General features: G+C 44.0%; 1 protein-coding gene across 3 annotated transcripts; it reads left to right on the forward strand.

Moving 5' to 3' along the window:
- Positions 1-288: 288 nt before the first annotated feature.
- On the forward strand, positions 289-13,734 carry LOC121546012 (TAR DNA-binding protein 43-like). 3 transcript variants are annotated; one of them, XM_041856978.1, is made up of 6 exons: positions 289-1,049; positions 11,186-11,349; positions 11,448-11,588; positions 11,708-11,878; positions 12,002-12,086; positions 12,944-13,038. In XM_041856978.1, exons 1-6 carry the CDS (start codon positions 809-811, stop codon positions 13,036-13,038), a joined length of 897 nt encoding a protein of 298 aa, XP_041712912.1. In that variant the 5' UTR covers positions 289-808. The 3 variants fall into 3 exon arrangements, with proteins under 3 accessions (XP_041712912.1, XP_041712910.1, XP_041712911.1); XM_041856976.2 differs by having other exon boundaries at positions 12,002-13,734; XM_041856977.1 differs by lacking the exon at positions 289-1,049 and adding an exon at positions 1,444-1,465 and having other exon boundaries at positions 12,002-13,734.
- The last annotated feature ends 887 nt before the right edge of the window (positions 13,735-14,621 follow it).

The following is a 14,621-nucleotide window of genomic DNA, read 5'->3' on the forward strand; positions in this document are numbered from 1 at the left end:
CGCTCTTATCCAGATCGACTTACAAATTGTATTGATACTGTGTGGGCAGTATGAGAGGGGAAAGAGAAAGGCTGAGATCATGAGGGAGAAGGAGATACAGGACATTAGTTTAAATAGTATATTGAGTAGAACGTCATTAGATACAGTCTCAAATATTTCATATTTTTTAAGAGAAAGGCTGGCAGACAGGATTTAGTTTCTCCCTGTCTCTGGCCTACACTCCAGTACAGTAGGGCGCGGTAATGCACCATAACGTTGGATGCCAACCGCCGATAAACCCCACCGAAGAAGAAGCGGCCATTTTGTTAGACGTTTGAAGGCAAGGGAGATTAGCGTACGCCATTCATATATTTTTTTTACCCTCACAAATTGGAGGTGTGATTACACCGGTTCTTATACTTTATCAAGGATAATTTATTTCGCTAACAGGGTCGACCTCGTTTTTAAAGCAGTAAAGAAGATAGGCCAATATTTGTTTATCATATGCGTTTGAGCTCTTGCTAGCCATTCATGTTGCAAGCGTGTGCGGCGTTTATTAGCCAGCAACATAGGGCCCTTTCAGCTCTCATGGCCACCATCTATCGATTTTTTTTAAACAGACGTCTGTCCCGTGAACGCACAAATTAGCTATACTTGTTGCCGTTCAGTCAGCTTGTTTTACCTAAATTAGATTAGAAACTCATTGGAATATCGCTTTGGCTTTGTTGGCTGGCTTGCTAACAATCGACACAACCCCGCGTGCGCCATCAGCTTTCAACGTGAATTAGCCATTAGCTAGCTTGCTACGTCCTAATCTAACTCCGAGACCATGGCGGAGTTGTACATTCGCGTGGCAGAGGATGAAAACGAAGAGCCAATGGAGATTCCATCTGAGGATGATGGGACGGTTTTGCTGTCAACAGTAGCAGCTCAGTTTCCCGGAGCGTGCGGCCTACGTTACAGGAACCCTGTGTCTCAGTGCATGCGAGGCGTCCGTCTAGTTGAGGGTATCTTGCATGCACCTGAGAATGACTGGGGTAGTCTGGTGTACGTCGTCAACTACCCAAAAGGTAAGATGTGTTTTCGTTTATAGGCAACGTTAGTAGATAGCTCGCCAAATGAAGCTGCATGGTTGCTGTTACCTGTACTAGCTAGTTACTTGCTAACGTTAGCTACCTACTATACCAATATGTAAGTTGAGTCTAACGATACCCCCTTGGTCCAAGGACCTTAAGTTATTTTCAGAGGTAGACTCGCTCTGGCAGCCAAAACAGCCAAATACTCCATCTAAACTTGAATCGATTCTCAATTGTGATACGGTTCTATAAATACAAAGCCCTTTACTTTCACAACGCATCTAAATAATTATTCGCAAAATACAAACTCATAACTGGCTTTATTACAATTACAACCGACAGTATTTTTCAGTGACAACACGTTTATGGCGTCGTCCTTCCTTTACATACAGGTGTTCGGACCATGCTAGGTAAGTAATTAGCACAAGTGGTTCCTCTGTCTCCGGTCTGTCTTCCGTAAACACGCACTTTAATGGAACATTGCGATATGGCCGTGTGGGAACACTAACCCTATAAAGGTGTGTATCAATTTAACGTTTATTTTATTTTATTATTATTTCTGCTGATATGAAGGCTAATGGCCTTATCCTTCCAAAACCGTACCTCAGGCAATGCGTGTTAATGTTCAGACCGAGCATCAGGGCTCTTAACAAAATTCCCCAGACTCGGTCTGTACTGTAACTCAGTCATTATCAAGGGCTAACTAGCAACATAGCTATGATTGTGTAACGTTACAAAGTTGATGCACAAAAAGTTAAAGATATGGGCCTTAATTCCTCACACTTAATGCCTTCTTCCATTACACACAGACAAATATTTTGTATAACTAACCAAAGATCAGGGCCGGGCCGCACATTAGGCAGCTGCCTATGGCTGCAGATTGATGATGGCGGCATTTTTTGAGCTAAACTGACCAAGATGCACCTCCAACAACACATAAAACCTCACATTATTCAGCCCCAAAACAATGACAATTTCTCTCAACCAGTGGCATATGGGCTTTTTAGGTGAGCACTGATGCCGCCCTGTGATAAGCCTTGGCCACTTTGTCAAAGGCAGGGGCTCAAAATATTTTGCTTGTCCATTCCTAGTGCGCCTCTGTTGGAGAGATGCACAACTGCAGCACTCCACCAACGTTCCATTAAAATAATAATCTAACATACAGTGGGGGAAAAAAGTATTTAGTCAGCCACCAATTGTGCAAGTTCTCCCACTTAAAAAGATGAGAGGCCTGTAATTTTCATCATAGGTACACGTCAACTATGACAGACAAAATTAGAAGAAAAATAATCCAGAAAATCACATTGTAGGATTTTTTATGAATTTATTTGCAAATTATGGCTGGAAAATAAGTATTTGGTCAATAACAAGTTTCTCAATACTTTTATATACCCTTTGTTGGCAATGACACAGGTCAAACGTTTTCTGTAAGTCTTCACAAGGTGACACACTGTTGCTGGTATTTTGGCCCATTCCTCCATGCAGATCTCCTCTAGAGCAGTGATGTTTTGGGGCTGTCGCTGGGCAACACGGACTTTCAACTCCCTCCAAAGATTTTCTATGGGGTTGAGATCTGGAGACTGGCTAGGCCACTCCAGGACCTTGAAATGCTTCTTACGTAGCCACTCCTTCGTTGCCCGGGCGGTGTGTTTGGGATCATTGTCATGCTGAAAGACCCAGCCACGTTTCATCTTCAATGCCCTTGCTGATGGAAGGAGTTTTTCACTCAAAATCTCACAATACATGGCCCCATTCATTCTTTCCTTTACACAGATCAGTTGTCCTGGTCCCTTTGCAAAAAAACGGCCCCAAAGCATGATGTTTCCACCCCCATGCTTCACAGTAGGTATGGTGTTCTTTGGATGCAACTCAGCATTCTTTGTCCTCCAAACACGACGAGTTGAGTTTTTACCAAAAAGTTCTATTTTGGTTTCATCTGACCATATGACATTCTCCCAATCCTCTTCTGGATCATCCAAATGCACTCTAGCAAACTTCAGACGGGCCTGGACATGTACTGGCTTAAGCAGGGGGACACGTCTGGCACTGCAGGATTTGAGTCCCTGGCGGCGTAGTGTGTTACTGATGGTAGGCTTTGTTATTTTGGTCCCAGCTCTCTGCAGGTCATTCACTAGGTCCCCCCGTGTGGTTCTGGGATTTTTGCTCACCGTTCTTGTGATCATTTTGACCCCACGGGGTGAGATCTTGCATGGAGCCCCAGATCGAGGGAGATTTTCAGTGGTCATGTCTTCCATTTCCTAATAATTGCTCCCACAGTTGATTTCTTCAAACCAAGCTGCTTACCTATTGCAGATTCAGTCTTCCCAGCCTGGTGCAGGTCTACAATTTTGTTTCTGGTGTCCTTTGACAGCTCTTTGGTCTTGGCCATAGTGGAGTTTGGAGTGTGACTGTTTGAGGTTGTGGACAGGTGTCTTTTATACTGATAACAAGTTCAAACAGGTGCCATTAATACAGGTAACGAGTGGAGGACAGAGGAGCCTCTTAAAGAAGAAGTTACAGGTCTGTGAGAGCCAGAAATCTTGCTTGTTTGTAGGTGACCAAATACTTATTTTCCACCATAATTTGCATATAAATTCATTAAAAATCCTACAATGTGATTTTCTGGATTTTTTTCCCTCAATTTGTCTGTCATAGTTGACGTGTACCTATGATGAAAATTACAGGCCTCTCTCATCTTTTTAAGTGGGAGAACTTGCACAATTGGTGGCTGACTAAATACTTTTTTCCCCCCACTGTAAATCATGTAGCAGATATAGCCAGGGTAAAACATGAGCCATTCACAATAATTAAAACAAAATGTCAAGGAAACTATGCTATTACACCACTTTTTATCATTACCGCATGTCAGAGGCATGACAAATGAGTGAATGGACTTAAACGGGAGGTATAGCCTACGCTGAAATGCGATGTGGTTCACTGAGAAGTGACATTTTGCCAAGGCAGAGATGAGTGGCCGATACAGAAACGCCCGCGGTCCACAGCGGACGCAGAAATTTGCCAAATTTGTCATAATACTTTTTGGTGTTTTGTGTAACATACGTCTCTTTCCATTCACTACTGTTTGGAGGCTGAAAATATGTTGGATGAACGTGTGCGGGTAGCCTATGAAGGAGCCCTTTGAAGTGATTGACAATCAGATGTAGGGTTGGGCGGTTTCCAGATTTTCATATTTTCATACCGTCCTTCTCTCATTCCGGGATTTGCGGTATTACTGGCTTAGTACACAAGGGGGTGCAAAAAAACGCACAAAGTCCATTGGGCATCTGTTAACAGAATGCTAACAAAATTTGTGAATTTTGATGAAGGCTGCTAGCTAAATATGCTAGAGAGCGCAAACGAAAATAAATGAATTGCAAAAACAGGCAATCCAGCTCATAAAGTTATACAAGTACCGAATGACATTTTTGATGAGTTTGGACATTTACAAGCGAACATGAATGAGAGACATTGTGCAAAGTAACAAAGTTTTGACGCATGCTTGTCTGCTCTGAAGCATCATGTGTACACGCTGTGTCTGTCCGGAGTCGCTAGGACAACGGGGCTGCCTGCTCTGCATGGAGAAGAGGGGGGAAGAGCAAAACGGGTGGAGAATGGAGAAGAGAAAAAAGGCAAGGAAATCAAGATGGTGGTAGCTGTACAGATAACTCCTCCAATGGGCTTTGACTTCTCAAACACTGCAGAAAGCTTATACAATATGATGCCCCATCACCTTTTTACTTCAGTAACTTACTTAGATGACTAGCAAGTTAAACTTTATGCAAAAAGACCTTGCTTTTTCATTGTACTCTCATTTACTAATTTACTGTGGCTGCCAGCCAAATAGCGTTGCACTTCTGTTGTCATCTGATGAAAATTAATCTGCAGAATGTTGCACTAATGTGTTTTCTTTGAAGGAAAACTATAGTTGCACCTCCCTGATCACTCGATTGAAGCAAAAATAACCTGTTGACTTTCAATATAAAACGCGACCCCTGTCAATACACAGCTGGACTCAACTGCTCCCGCTTTCACCCGTTGTGCTATTTACAAACAAATACGTGACTCGCTCAAACATTCTGGGGAACTATGGTAAACTTCATGATGTTTGAGATCCTATTGGCACGCAAGAGCATTTATTTTCATATTTCCGTTATGGAACGCGTACTCTTAAGTGCTCGTATACAATAACTAAATTCACCCTTGAACTCCTAAACAACACAATTTTTAGAGACTTTGGCAAAGGGTAAAGTCTACAAAATGCAGTCAACTCTGTTACACATTCTAGTTTTGGAAACAGATCTGTATGAAGATCAAATGTTTCATTGACGAGAAGATTAGCACTGGGCTTCCTCTCATCACCATATTTGGTAGTGAGTGGAAACGCCAACCGATGCTTCAGATTTATACAGTGCATTCGGAAAGTATTCAGACCCCTTGACTTTTTCAAAATTGTTACATTACAGCCTTGTTCTAAAATGGATTAAAAACTGTTTTATCAATCTACACCCAATACCCAATAATGACGAAGCAAAAACAGGTTTTTAGAATATATATATATATATATATATATATATATATATATATATATATATATATATATACTGCTCAAAAAAATAAAGGGAACACTAAAATAACACATCCTAGATCTGAATGAATGAAATAATCTTATTAAATACTTTTTTCTTTACATAGTTGAATGTGCTGACAACAAAATCACACAAAAATTATCAATGGAAATCAAATTTATCAACCCATTGAGGTCTGGATTTGGAGTCACCCTCAAAATTAAAGTGGAAAATCACACTACAGGCTGATCCAGCTTTGATGTAATGTCCTTAAAACAAGTCAAAATGAGGCTCAGTAGTGTGTGTGGCATCCACGTGCCTGTATGACCTCCCTACAATGGCTGGGCATGCTCCTGATGAGGTGGCGGATGGTCTCCTGAGGGATCTCCTCCCAGACCTGGACTAAAACATCCGCCAACTCCTGGACAGTCTGTGGTTTAACGTGGCGTTGGTGGATGGAGCGAGACATGATGTCCCAGATGTGCTCAATTGGATTCAGGTCTGGGGAACGGGCGGGCCAGTCCATAGCATCAATGCCTTCCTCTTGCAGGAACTGCTGACACACTCCAGCCACATGAGGTCTAGCATTGTCTTGCATTAGGAGGAACCCAGGGCCAACCGCACCAGCATATGGTCTCACAAGGGGTCTGAGGATCTCATCTCGGTACCGAATGGCAGTCAGGCTACCTCTGGCGAGCACATGGAGGGCTGTGCGGCCCCCCAAAGAAATGCCACCCCACACCATGACTGACCCACTGCCAAACCAGTCATGCTGGAGGATGTTGCAGGCAGCAGAACGTTCTCCACGGCGTCTCCAGACTCTGTCATGTGCTCAGTGTGAACCTGCTTTTATCTGTGAAGAACACAGGGCGCCAGTGGCGAATTTGCCAATCTTGGTGTTCTCTGGCAAATGCCAAACATCCTGCACGGTGTTGGGCTGTAAGCACAACCCCCACCTGTGGACGTCGGGCCCTCATACCACCCTCATAGAGTCTGTTTCTGACTGTTTGAGCAGACATGCACATTTGTGGCCTGCTGGAGGTCATTTTACAGGGCACTGGCAGTGCTCCTCCTTGCACAAAGGCGGAGGTAGCAGTCCTGCTGCTGGGTTGTTGCCCTCCTACGGCCTCCTCCACGTCTCCTGATGTACTGGCCTGTCTCCTGGTAGCGCCTCCATGCTCTGGACACTACGCTGACAGACACAGCAAACCTTCTTGCCACAGCTTGCATTGATGTTCCATCCTGGATGAGCTGCACTACCTGAGCCACTTGTGTGGGTTGTAGACTCCGTCTCATGCTACCACTATAGTGAAAGCACCGCCAGCATTCAAAAGTGACCAAAACATCAGCCAGGAAGCATAGGAACTGAGAAGTGGTCTGTGGTCACCACCTGCAAAACCAGTCCTTTATTGGGGGTGTCTTGCTAATTGCCTATAATTTCCACCTGTTGTCTATTCCATTTGCACAACAGCATGTGACATGTATTGTCAATCAGTGTTGCTTCCTAATTGGACAGTTTGATTTCACAGAAGTGTGATTGACTTGGAGTTACATTGTGTTGTTTAAGTGTTCCCTTTATTTTTTTGAGCAGTGTATATACATGTACCAGTCAAAAGTTTGGACACCTACTCATTCCAGGGTTTTTCTTTTCTTTTGACTATTTTCTACATTGTAGAATAATAGTGAAGACATCAAAACTATGAAATAAACATTTACATTTTCGTCATTTAGCAGACGCTCTTATCCAGAGCGACTTACAAATTGGTGCATTCACCTTATGATAGCCAGTGGGACAACCACTTTACAATTAGTATTCCTTAAAGAGGTGGGGTTTCAAGTGTCTCCGGAAGGTGGTGAGTGACTCTGCTGTCCTGGCGTGAGGGAGCTTGTTCCACCATTGGGGTGCCAGAGCAGCAAACAGTTTTGACTGGGCTGAGTGGGAACTGTGCTTCCGCAGAGGTAGGGGAGCCAGCAGGCCAGAGGTGGATGAACGTAGTGCCCTCGTTTTGGGTGTAGGGACTGATCAGAGCCTGAAGGTACGGAGGTGCCGTTCCCCTCACAGCTCCGTAGGCAAGCACCATGGTCTTGTAGCAGATGCGAGCTTCAACTGGAAGCCAGTGGGGTGACGTGAGAGAACTTGGGAAGGTTGAACACCAGACGGCTGCGGCGTTCTGGATGAGTTGTAGGGGTTTAATGGCACAGGCAGGGAGCCCAGCCAATAGCGAGTTGCAGTAATCCAGACGGGAGATGACAAGTACCTGGATTAGGAACTGTGCCGCTTTCTGTGTAAGGTAGGGTCGTACTCTGCGAATGTTGTAGAGCATGAACCTGCAGGATCGGGTCACCGCTTTGATGTTAGCGGAGAATGACAGGGTGTTGTCCAGGGTCACGCCAAGGCTCTTTGCACTCTGGGAGGAGGACACAACGGAGTTGTCAACCGTGATGGCGAAATCATGGAACGGGCAGTCCTTCCCCGGGAGGAAGAGCAGCTCTGTCTTGCCGAGGTTCAGCTTGAGGTGGTGATCCGTCATCCACACTGATATGTCTGCCAGACATGCAGAGATGCGATTCGCCACCTGGTTATCAGAAGGGGGGAAAGGAGAAGATTAATTGTGTGTCGTCTGCGTAGCAATGATAGGAGAGGCCATGTGAGGATATGACAGAGCCAAGTGACTTGGTGTATAGGGAGAATAGGAGAGGGCCTAGAACTGAGCCCTGGGGGACACCAGTGGTGAGAGCACGTGGTGCGGAGACAGATTCTCGCCACGCCACCTGGTAGGAGCGACCTGTCAGGTAGGACGCAATCCAAGAGTGAGCCGAGATGCCTAACTCGGAGAGGGTGGAGAGGAGGATCTAATGGTTCACAGTATCAAAGGCAGCAGATAGGTCTAGAAGGACGAGAGCAGAGGAGAGAGAGTTAGCATTAGCAGTGCGGAGAGCCTCCATGACACAGAGAAGAGCAGTCTCAGTTGAATGACCAGTCTTGAAACCTGACTGGTTTGGATCAAGAAGGTCATTCTGAGAGAGATAGCAAGAGAGTTGGCTAAAGACGGCACGCTCAAGAGTTTTGGAGAGAAAAGAAAGAAGGGATACTGGTCTGTAGTTGTTGACATCGGCGGGATCGAGTGTAGGTTTTTTGAGGAGTGGTGCAACTCTCGCTCTCTTGAAGACAGAAGGGACATAGCCAGCGGTCAAGGATGAGTTGATGAGCGAGGTGAGGTAAGGGAGAAGGTCTCCGGGAAATGGTCTGGAGAAGAGAGGAGGGGGTAGGGTCAAGTGGGCAGGTTGTTGGGCGGCCGGCCGTCACAAGTCGCAAGATTTCATCTGGAGAGCGAGGGGAGAAAGAAGTGAAAGCATAGGGTAGGGCAGTGTGAGCAGGACCAGCTGTGTCATTTGACTTAACAAATGAGGATCGGATGTCATCAACCTTCTTTTCAAAATGGTTGACGAAGTCATCCACAGAGAGGGAGTAGGGGGTGGCAAAGAGCTTCCTAGGGTTAGAGGCAGATGCTTGGAATTTAGAGTGGTAGAAAGTGGCTTTAGCAGCAGAAACAGAGGAATAAAATGTAGAGAGGAGGGAGTGAAAAGATGCCAGGTCCGCAGGGAGTCTAGTTTTCCTCCATTTCTGCTCGGCTGCCCGGAGCCCTGTTCTGTGAGCTCGCAATGAGTCGTCAAGCCACGGAGCAGGAGGGAAGGACCTGTAGTAACCAAAAAAGTGTTAAACAAATCGAAATATATTTTATATTTGAGATTCTTCAAAGTAGCCACCCTTTGCCTTGATGACAGCTTTGCACACTCTTGGCATTCTCTCAACCAGCTTCATGAGGTAGTCACCTGGAATGGATTTCAATTAACAGGTTTGCCTTGTTAAAAGTTAATTTGTGAAATTTCTTTCCTCCTTAATGCGTTTGTGCCAATCAGTTGTGTTGTGACAAGGTAGGGGTGGTATACAGAAGATAGCCCAATTTGGTAAAAGACCAAGTCCATATTATGGCAAGATTAGCTCCAGGATCACAGTCAAACGTATATAGCAGATTCTGTAGAATTTTTTGGTATTTCCCATGCATGCTTGCGTTCAGTTCGTTCATTTTACCAAACATGTCTGTTACATTGGCAAGGAGACACTTTTTTTTATTTTCATTACACAGAAAGTCAAGTCAGTTTTTTACATCCATTGCAAGTTCCTCTCTCAATTAGAAAAATATTTCCAACACTCTCCCTCGATAACCACCAAGCCTCGGTGTGAAATAGAACATTGTCATGCTCTGATCATATACAGTGGGGGAAAAAAGTATTTAGTCAGCCACCAATTGTGCAAGTTCTCCCACTTAAAAAGATGAGAGAGGCCTGTAATTTTCATCATAGGTACACGTCAACTATGACAGACAAATTGAGAGAGAAAAATCCAGAAAATCACATTGTAGGATTTTTAATGAACACGGAAACATGGCTCTCTCGGGATATACTGTCTGAGTCGGTCCAGCCAGTTGGGTTCTCTGTTCATTGCGCAGACAGTAATAAGTCTAGCTGACGCAATGCTATTTTCTGGATTTTTGACCATTTTTGTTCTTTCTTTGGCCTCCCATCGATTTAGTCACCCTAATTGTGGCCATCCTACAAGGGTACAAATTCCAATAACTATTGAACAGATTACGACAGAGACATTAGATTTGGACCGTTGGTATCTACACAATTATCATATTTTACCTATTGGTCAAAATATGTTTTTGGGGCCTCCTGAGTGGCGCAGCGGTCTAAGGCACTGCATCGCAGAGCATGAGGCGTCCCTACAGACCCGGGTTTGATCCCAGGCTGTGTCACATCGCGCTCTAGCGACTGCGATTTATATACTTTATCAATGCCAAATAGGGTGCTTATTTAATGCCAAGCTAAACCGAGACAGCAATCTTGAAGTCGAAGTGATTTTGAATTTGATTAGCTTCCCACATCGCCATTTGAAATATTCTGATTTATAATTAAATAATATGCCGTGGCAAATATTTGTATACTTGCCAATGTAACCTACAACATTATCCCAATTTGATATGCTGCTACAATGTATTCACACCCATATGAGATAAAATGGAATGTTCTCATGTTTTGGTTGCAGAGAAAAAGCACATCTCACAGCTGTTTTTACCAAAGCCTGGAATCAATAGTTATTACTTTTGGGGGGATTCTAATAAGGCTACAATGTTTGGTTTATTGTTTGAACAGTCGCTGAGATAAAATGTATTTATCAATGCAAAATAGGTTACTTTGATGCATAGCCTATAGACCAGATCAAGGAACCAAGCGAGCTGCCATGGCTACGCAAGGAATGATATGCCGCGTTACAATTTTCATGTGGTACGGGAGTACGTAGAAGGTCGGAGCGCAGGACAACGACATTGCTACACTCAATAGGGTCCGTCTCTATAGGGTATACTAGCTAGATCTACCAAACATTATTTCTTAGCTAGTTTGTTTAGGCCAATGACCAAGTATTTTAACATTGTTCATCCTCTTGATTTTGTCTTAACACTGTATCATAATGTCATACAACATTTTGCATTCCTGTGTCAGATAACAAAAGGAAAATGGATGAAATGGATGCTGCCTCTGCGGTTAAAATGAAGCGGGGTATCGAGAAAACATCAGACCTCATTATCCTTGGGTTGCCTTGGAAAACATCTGAGCAAGATTTGAAAGACTACTTCGCCACTTTTGGAGAAGTCATCATGGTGCAGGTAACCCAACCTAATCAACATTTTGTTTAATGGTTGATGTACTTCATGGAGGTAGCATGCATGTCAATAATCATACCTCTCTCGCTCTGCGCGCGCAGGTCAAAAGAGATGTTAAGACTGGGAACTCAAAGGGTTTTGGCTTTGTTCGGTTCACTGAGTACGAGACTCAATCCAAAGTGATTTCTCAGCGACACATGATTGACGGAAGATGGTGTGACTGCAAACTACCCAACTCTAAGGTATTTAATCAATGTTTGAGTACCCGCTTATTTGAATCCTTTCCTCTAAAGTCTCGATTTTGTTAGATTCACAGTTCAGGTAAAATACTTAAGGGCTTTCACTCTTATTGTCATGATAGGCAGGTCCCGATGAGCCCATGCGCAGCCGTAAAATATTTGTTGGCCGCTGCACAGAGGACATAACCACTGATGAGCTCCGGCAGTTCTTCATGCAGTATGGTGAGGTCACCGACGTCTTCATTCCCAAACCCTTCCGAGCGTTCGCCTTTGTCACTTTCGCAGACGACCAGGTATGTTTTCCTATGGCCGTTGCTCAACCTGTTGGGTCAAGACTTTTGAAGTGGTGCGCAGATTATACTCTGTTTGGTTTGCTTGTTGAATCATCTCCTCCACCCGCCCCCCTCTCTGTCTAGGTTGCCTCAGCCCTGTGTGGAGAGGACCTGATCATCAAGGGCGTCAGTGTGCATATCTCCAACGCCGAGCCTAAGCACAATAATAGTAGGCAAATGATGGATCGTGGTGCCGGTGGGTTCGGGGGCCAGGGCTATGGCGGTGGTCGTGGAGGGCTAGGGAGCAGTGGCAGTAGCGGGGTGAATTTCGGGGGGCTTAGCCTTAACCCAGCCATGATGGCCGCCGCTCTGCAGAGCAGCTGGGGCATGATGGGTATGCTGGCTAACCAGCAAGGTCAGACCAATGCGGCAGGCACCACCGCCGCCGGGCAGACCAGTGCCAACCGAGATCAGAGCCAGGCCTATAGCTCTAGCAGCACCAGTTACAGCAGCCCCAGCTCAGCTAGTCTAGGGTGGGCTGCAGGCACCAACTCTGCCTCCAGCAGTGGGTTCAGCTCTGGCTTTGGGACCTCTATGGAGTCAAAGTCATCAGGTTGGGGAATGTAGAAAGCTTTGATTTAAAGTCCTATTTCTAGATTAATCTGGTAAGTATTTTGAGGGGCAAGAAAGAGTTAGTCATATCTTATCTCCCTGCTATTTAAAACTATATTGCCTTTCATTTTGTTAAAGACATTTGAATATTCATATGTTTGTGTGTGTGACTAATTATGTAGGAAATGAGTGCACAGAGTGGTTGAAGTGTATAGTTCTTTAGTGGTAAACTGCTACACTACCTGTCATTTTTTGTTTTTCTTGAGAAAAAGTTATTTTGTATTAGACATGAGATGACTCTGCATGCTAAGTAGGTATTTCTGAGATGCACGAGTATCACGAAAGCCCCCCTCAACCACCTGTATGTGATTAAATGGTCTTGAATTGGGCTTGAGGTTTAATCTCAATGCAGTTGATGGTATCTTTTTTGTTTGCCGTTTTATGGAAACGCCTTCATGAAAATCTCTTCAACAGTTAACCAACTCTTTTCGAATTTCCCGGGAAGAAGCCCCTCGTTGGCAGTAATGTTCGACCGAACTCAGTATCAGTACCCCTCTTCCCATGTGTAAATGCTTTGCCATCAAAAGACACAGCTTCACTCTGCATATACTGTGTTAGACGGTGGGTGTTGTCTTTTTTCTCCCCTTTTCATGGATCTAAAAATCTTGTCAGCTTCATCACTTGAGAACAATGCGATTGGTAGTGGCCAAAGAGTGAGAGACTGAGTGCGCGAACGGGGGAAAAGAAGTGTGAAAAGGACTGGTTGTGCGATGCTAAAGAGCCAGTTGTCTGCGAGAGTTGTGAAGAACCTGTGGCTTTGTGCGAGTGTGAAAGGAAGAAGTGTGTTCCATATGACCATCAAAAGGACATTCATCGCATCTTGAGATCCCTAAGGTCTCCTTTCTCTATTTCTATCAAGCTTAATCTTAAGCACAGTGGAATGTTTAGCGCTAAGAATATTTGTATCCTTTCTTGCTGTCTGATTTGATGTGAATGCTGTAGGGTGTGTGTTCTTTATTTTCTCCTTGTTCCTACACCTTTCTGTGTGAAAATGTGACCTGCTGTTGGTGGTTGTCTGTGTTGAGAGCACTGGGGGAGATTGGAGGATTGTGTGACGTTGCACGTGAACTCAGTGTGTCTTAAGAGGGTGAAGTGGCGAGCGTTTGACGAGTCCCTATTGACATTTTGTGTTAAGTGTTTTTGAATGCATTTTATATGTTTTGTGAATCAAAGGGAATTCTCAAATAAAACTAAATTTGACTAGGTATGTTGCGTACCTGACAGTGATCTTTTTTTTTTGGGGGGCTGTTACTATTAATTGAACTGCCAACACTCTAATTTGCATGTATAGGGACCTGGACACTGCCTGCCCAGGTTTACATCAGAACCCCAGAGTGAAGTCAGTTATCGGGAAGCTGAAGACTGGAGTTTGATGCACTGTTGGTTGGGGGCAGGCAACAAGCCAACAGTGGAGATGCTGCAGAATGCCTTATGCCTGAAAAGGGACTTCTTCACCTCACTAACAAGACCCCTTGGACCACCCCCATTTGAAATTTAAAACTGACCATTCTCAATTGGGCAGAGGTATTTGGTTTATACCTTCAAATGAGAATCTTAAAAGCAGGGCAAAATGTCATTTATTTAACTAATCGCCTGCAATTAAGTGGTGTTTTATTTGTATGTTTTTTTAAGACATTACCTTATTTTAAATCTTGCTTTCGAAAGATTTAATTTTGTCGTTAAATTATGCTTTGTCACAATACAGCCATTGGTTATTGTAATTGGAAATGCAAAGAAAAGGCTTTTATTTTAAATATTCTGTAGATCCCTCTTTGATTTGGGGAATGACTTGAGTCAATTTTACAGGGTTTTGGATCATTTATGATTGAACTCGCCAGCAGGAATTGTATTGCTTGTGTACTGATATTGAACTCTTTATTTTTAGTTATTTAAAGTGTAAAATAGTGTAACATTTTGAATCATTTGTTGTAATTCTCCATTTAGACAAGCTTCTATCGTCTATCAGCAGCCAGCACCATATTTGGTGCCTGGTCAGAAATTACTGTTGCCAAGTTCGCATTCTCATTTGAGGCAGTGTGGCAATATTAGATCAATATCTTTTATAGATCAACTCAATTTGTTGAATTTAGAT

Source organism: Coregonus clupeaformis, chromosome 30 (assembly GCF_020615455.1).
Source record: "Coregonus clupeaformis isolate EN_2021a chromosome 30, ASM2061545v1, whole genome shotgun sequence".
Lineage (NCBI taxonomy): Eukaryota > Metazoa > Chordata > Actinopteri > Salmoniformes > Salmonidae > Coregonus > Coregonus clupeaformis.

What these genes read in the sequence shown, in the direction of transcription:
- LOC121546012 (XM_041856976.2), top strand. Translation starts at nt 809, where the DNA reads ATGGCGGAGTTGTACATTCGCGTGGCAGAGGATGAAAACGAAGAGCCA. An exon ending in CGTCGTCAACTACCCAAAAG is followed by an intron (nt 1,050 to 11,185) that starts GTAAGATGTGTT and finishes TTCCTGTGTCAG; the next exon opens with ATAACAAAAGGAAAATGGAT. An exon ending in TCACTTTCGCAGACGACCAG is followed by an intron (nt 11,879 to 12,001) that starts GTATGTTTTCCT and finishes CTCTCTGTCTAG; the next exon opens with GTTGCCTCAGCCCTGTGTGG.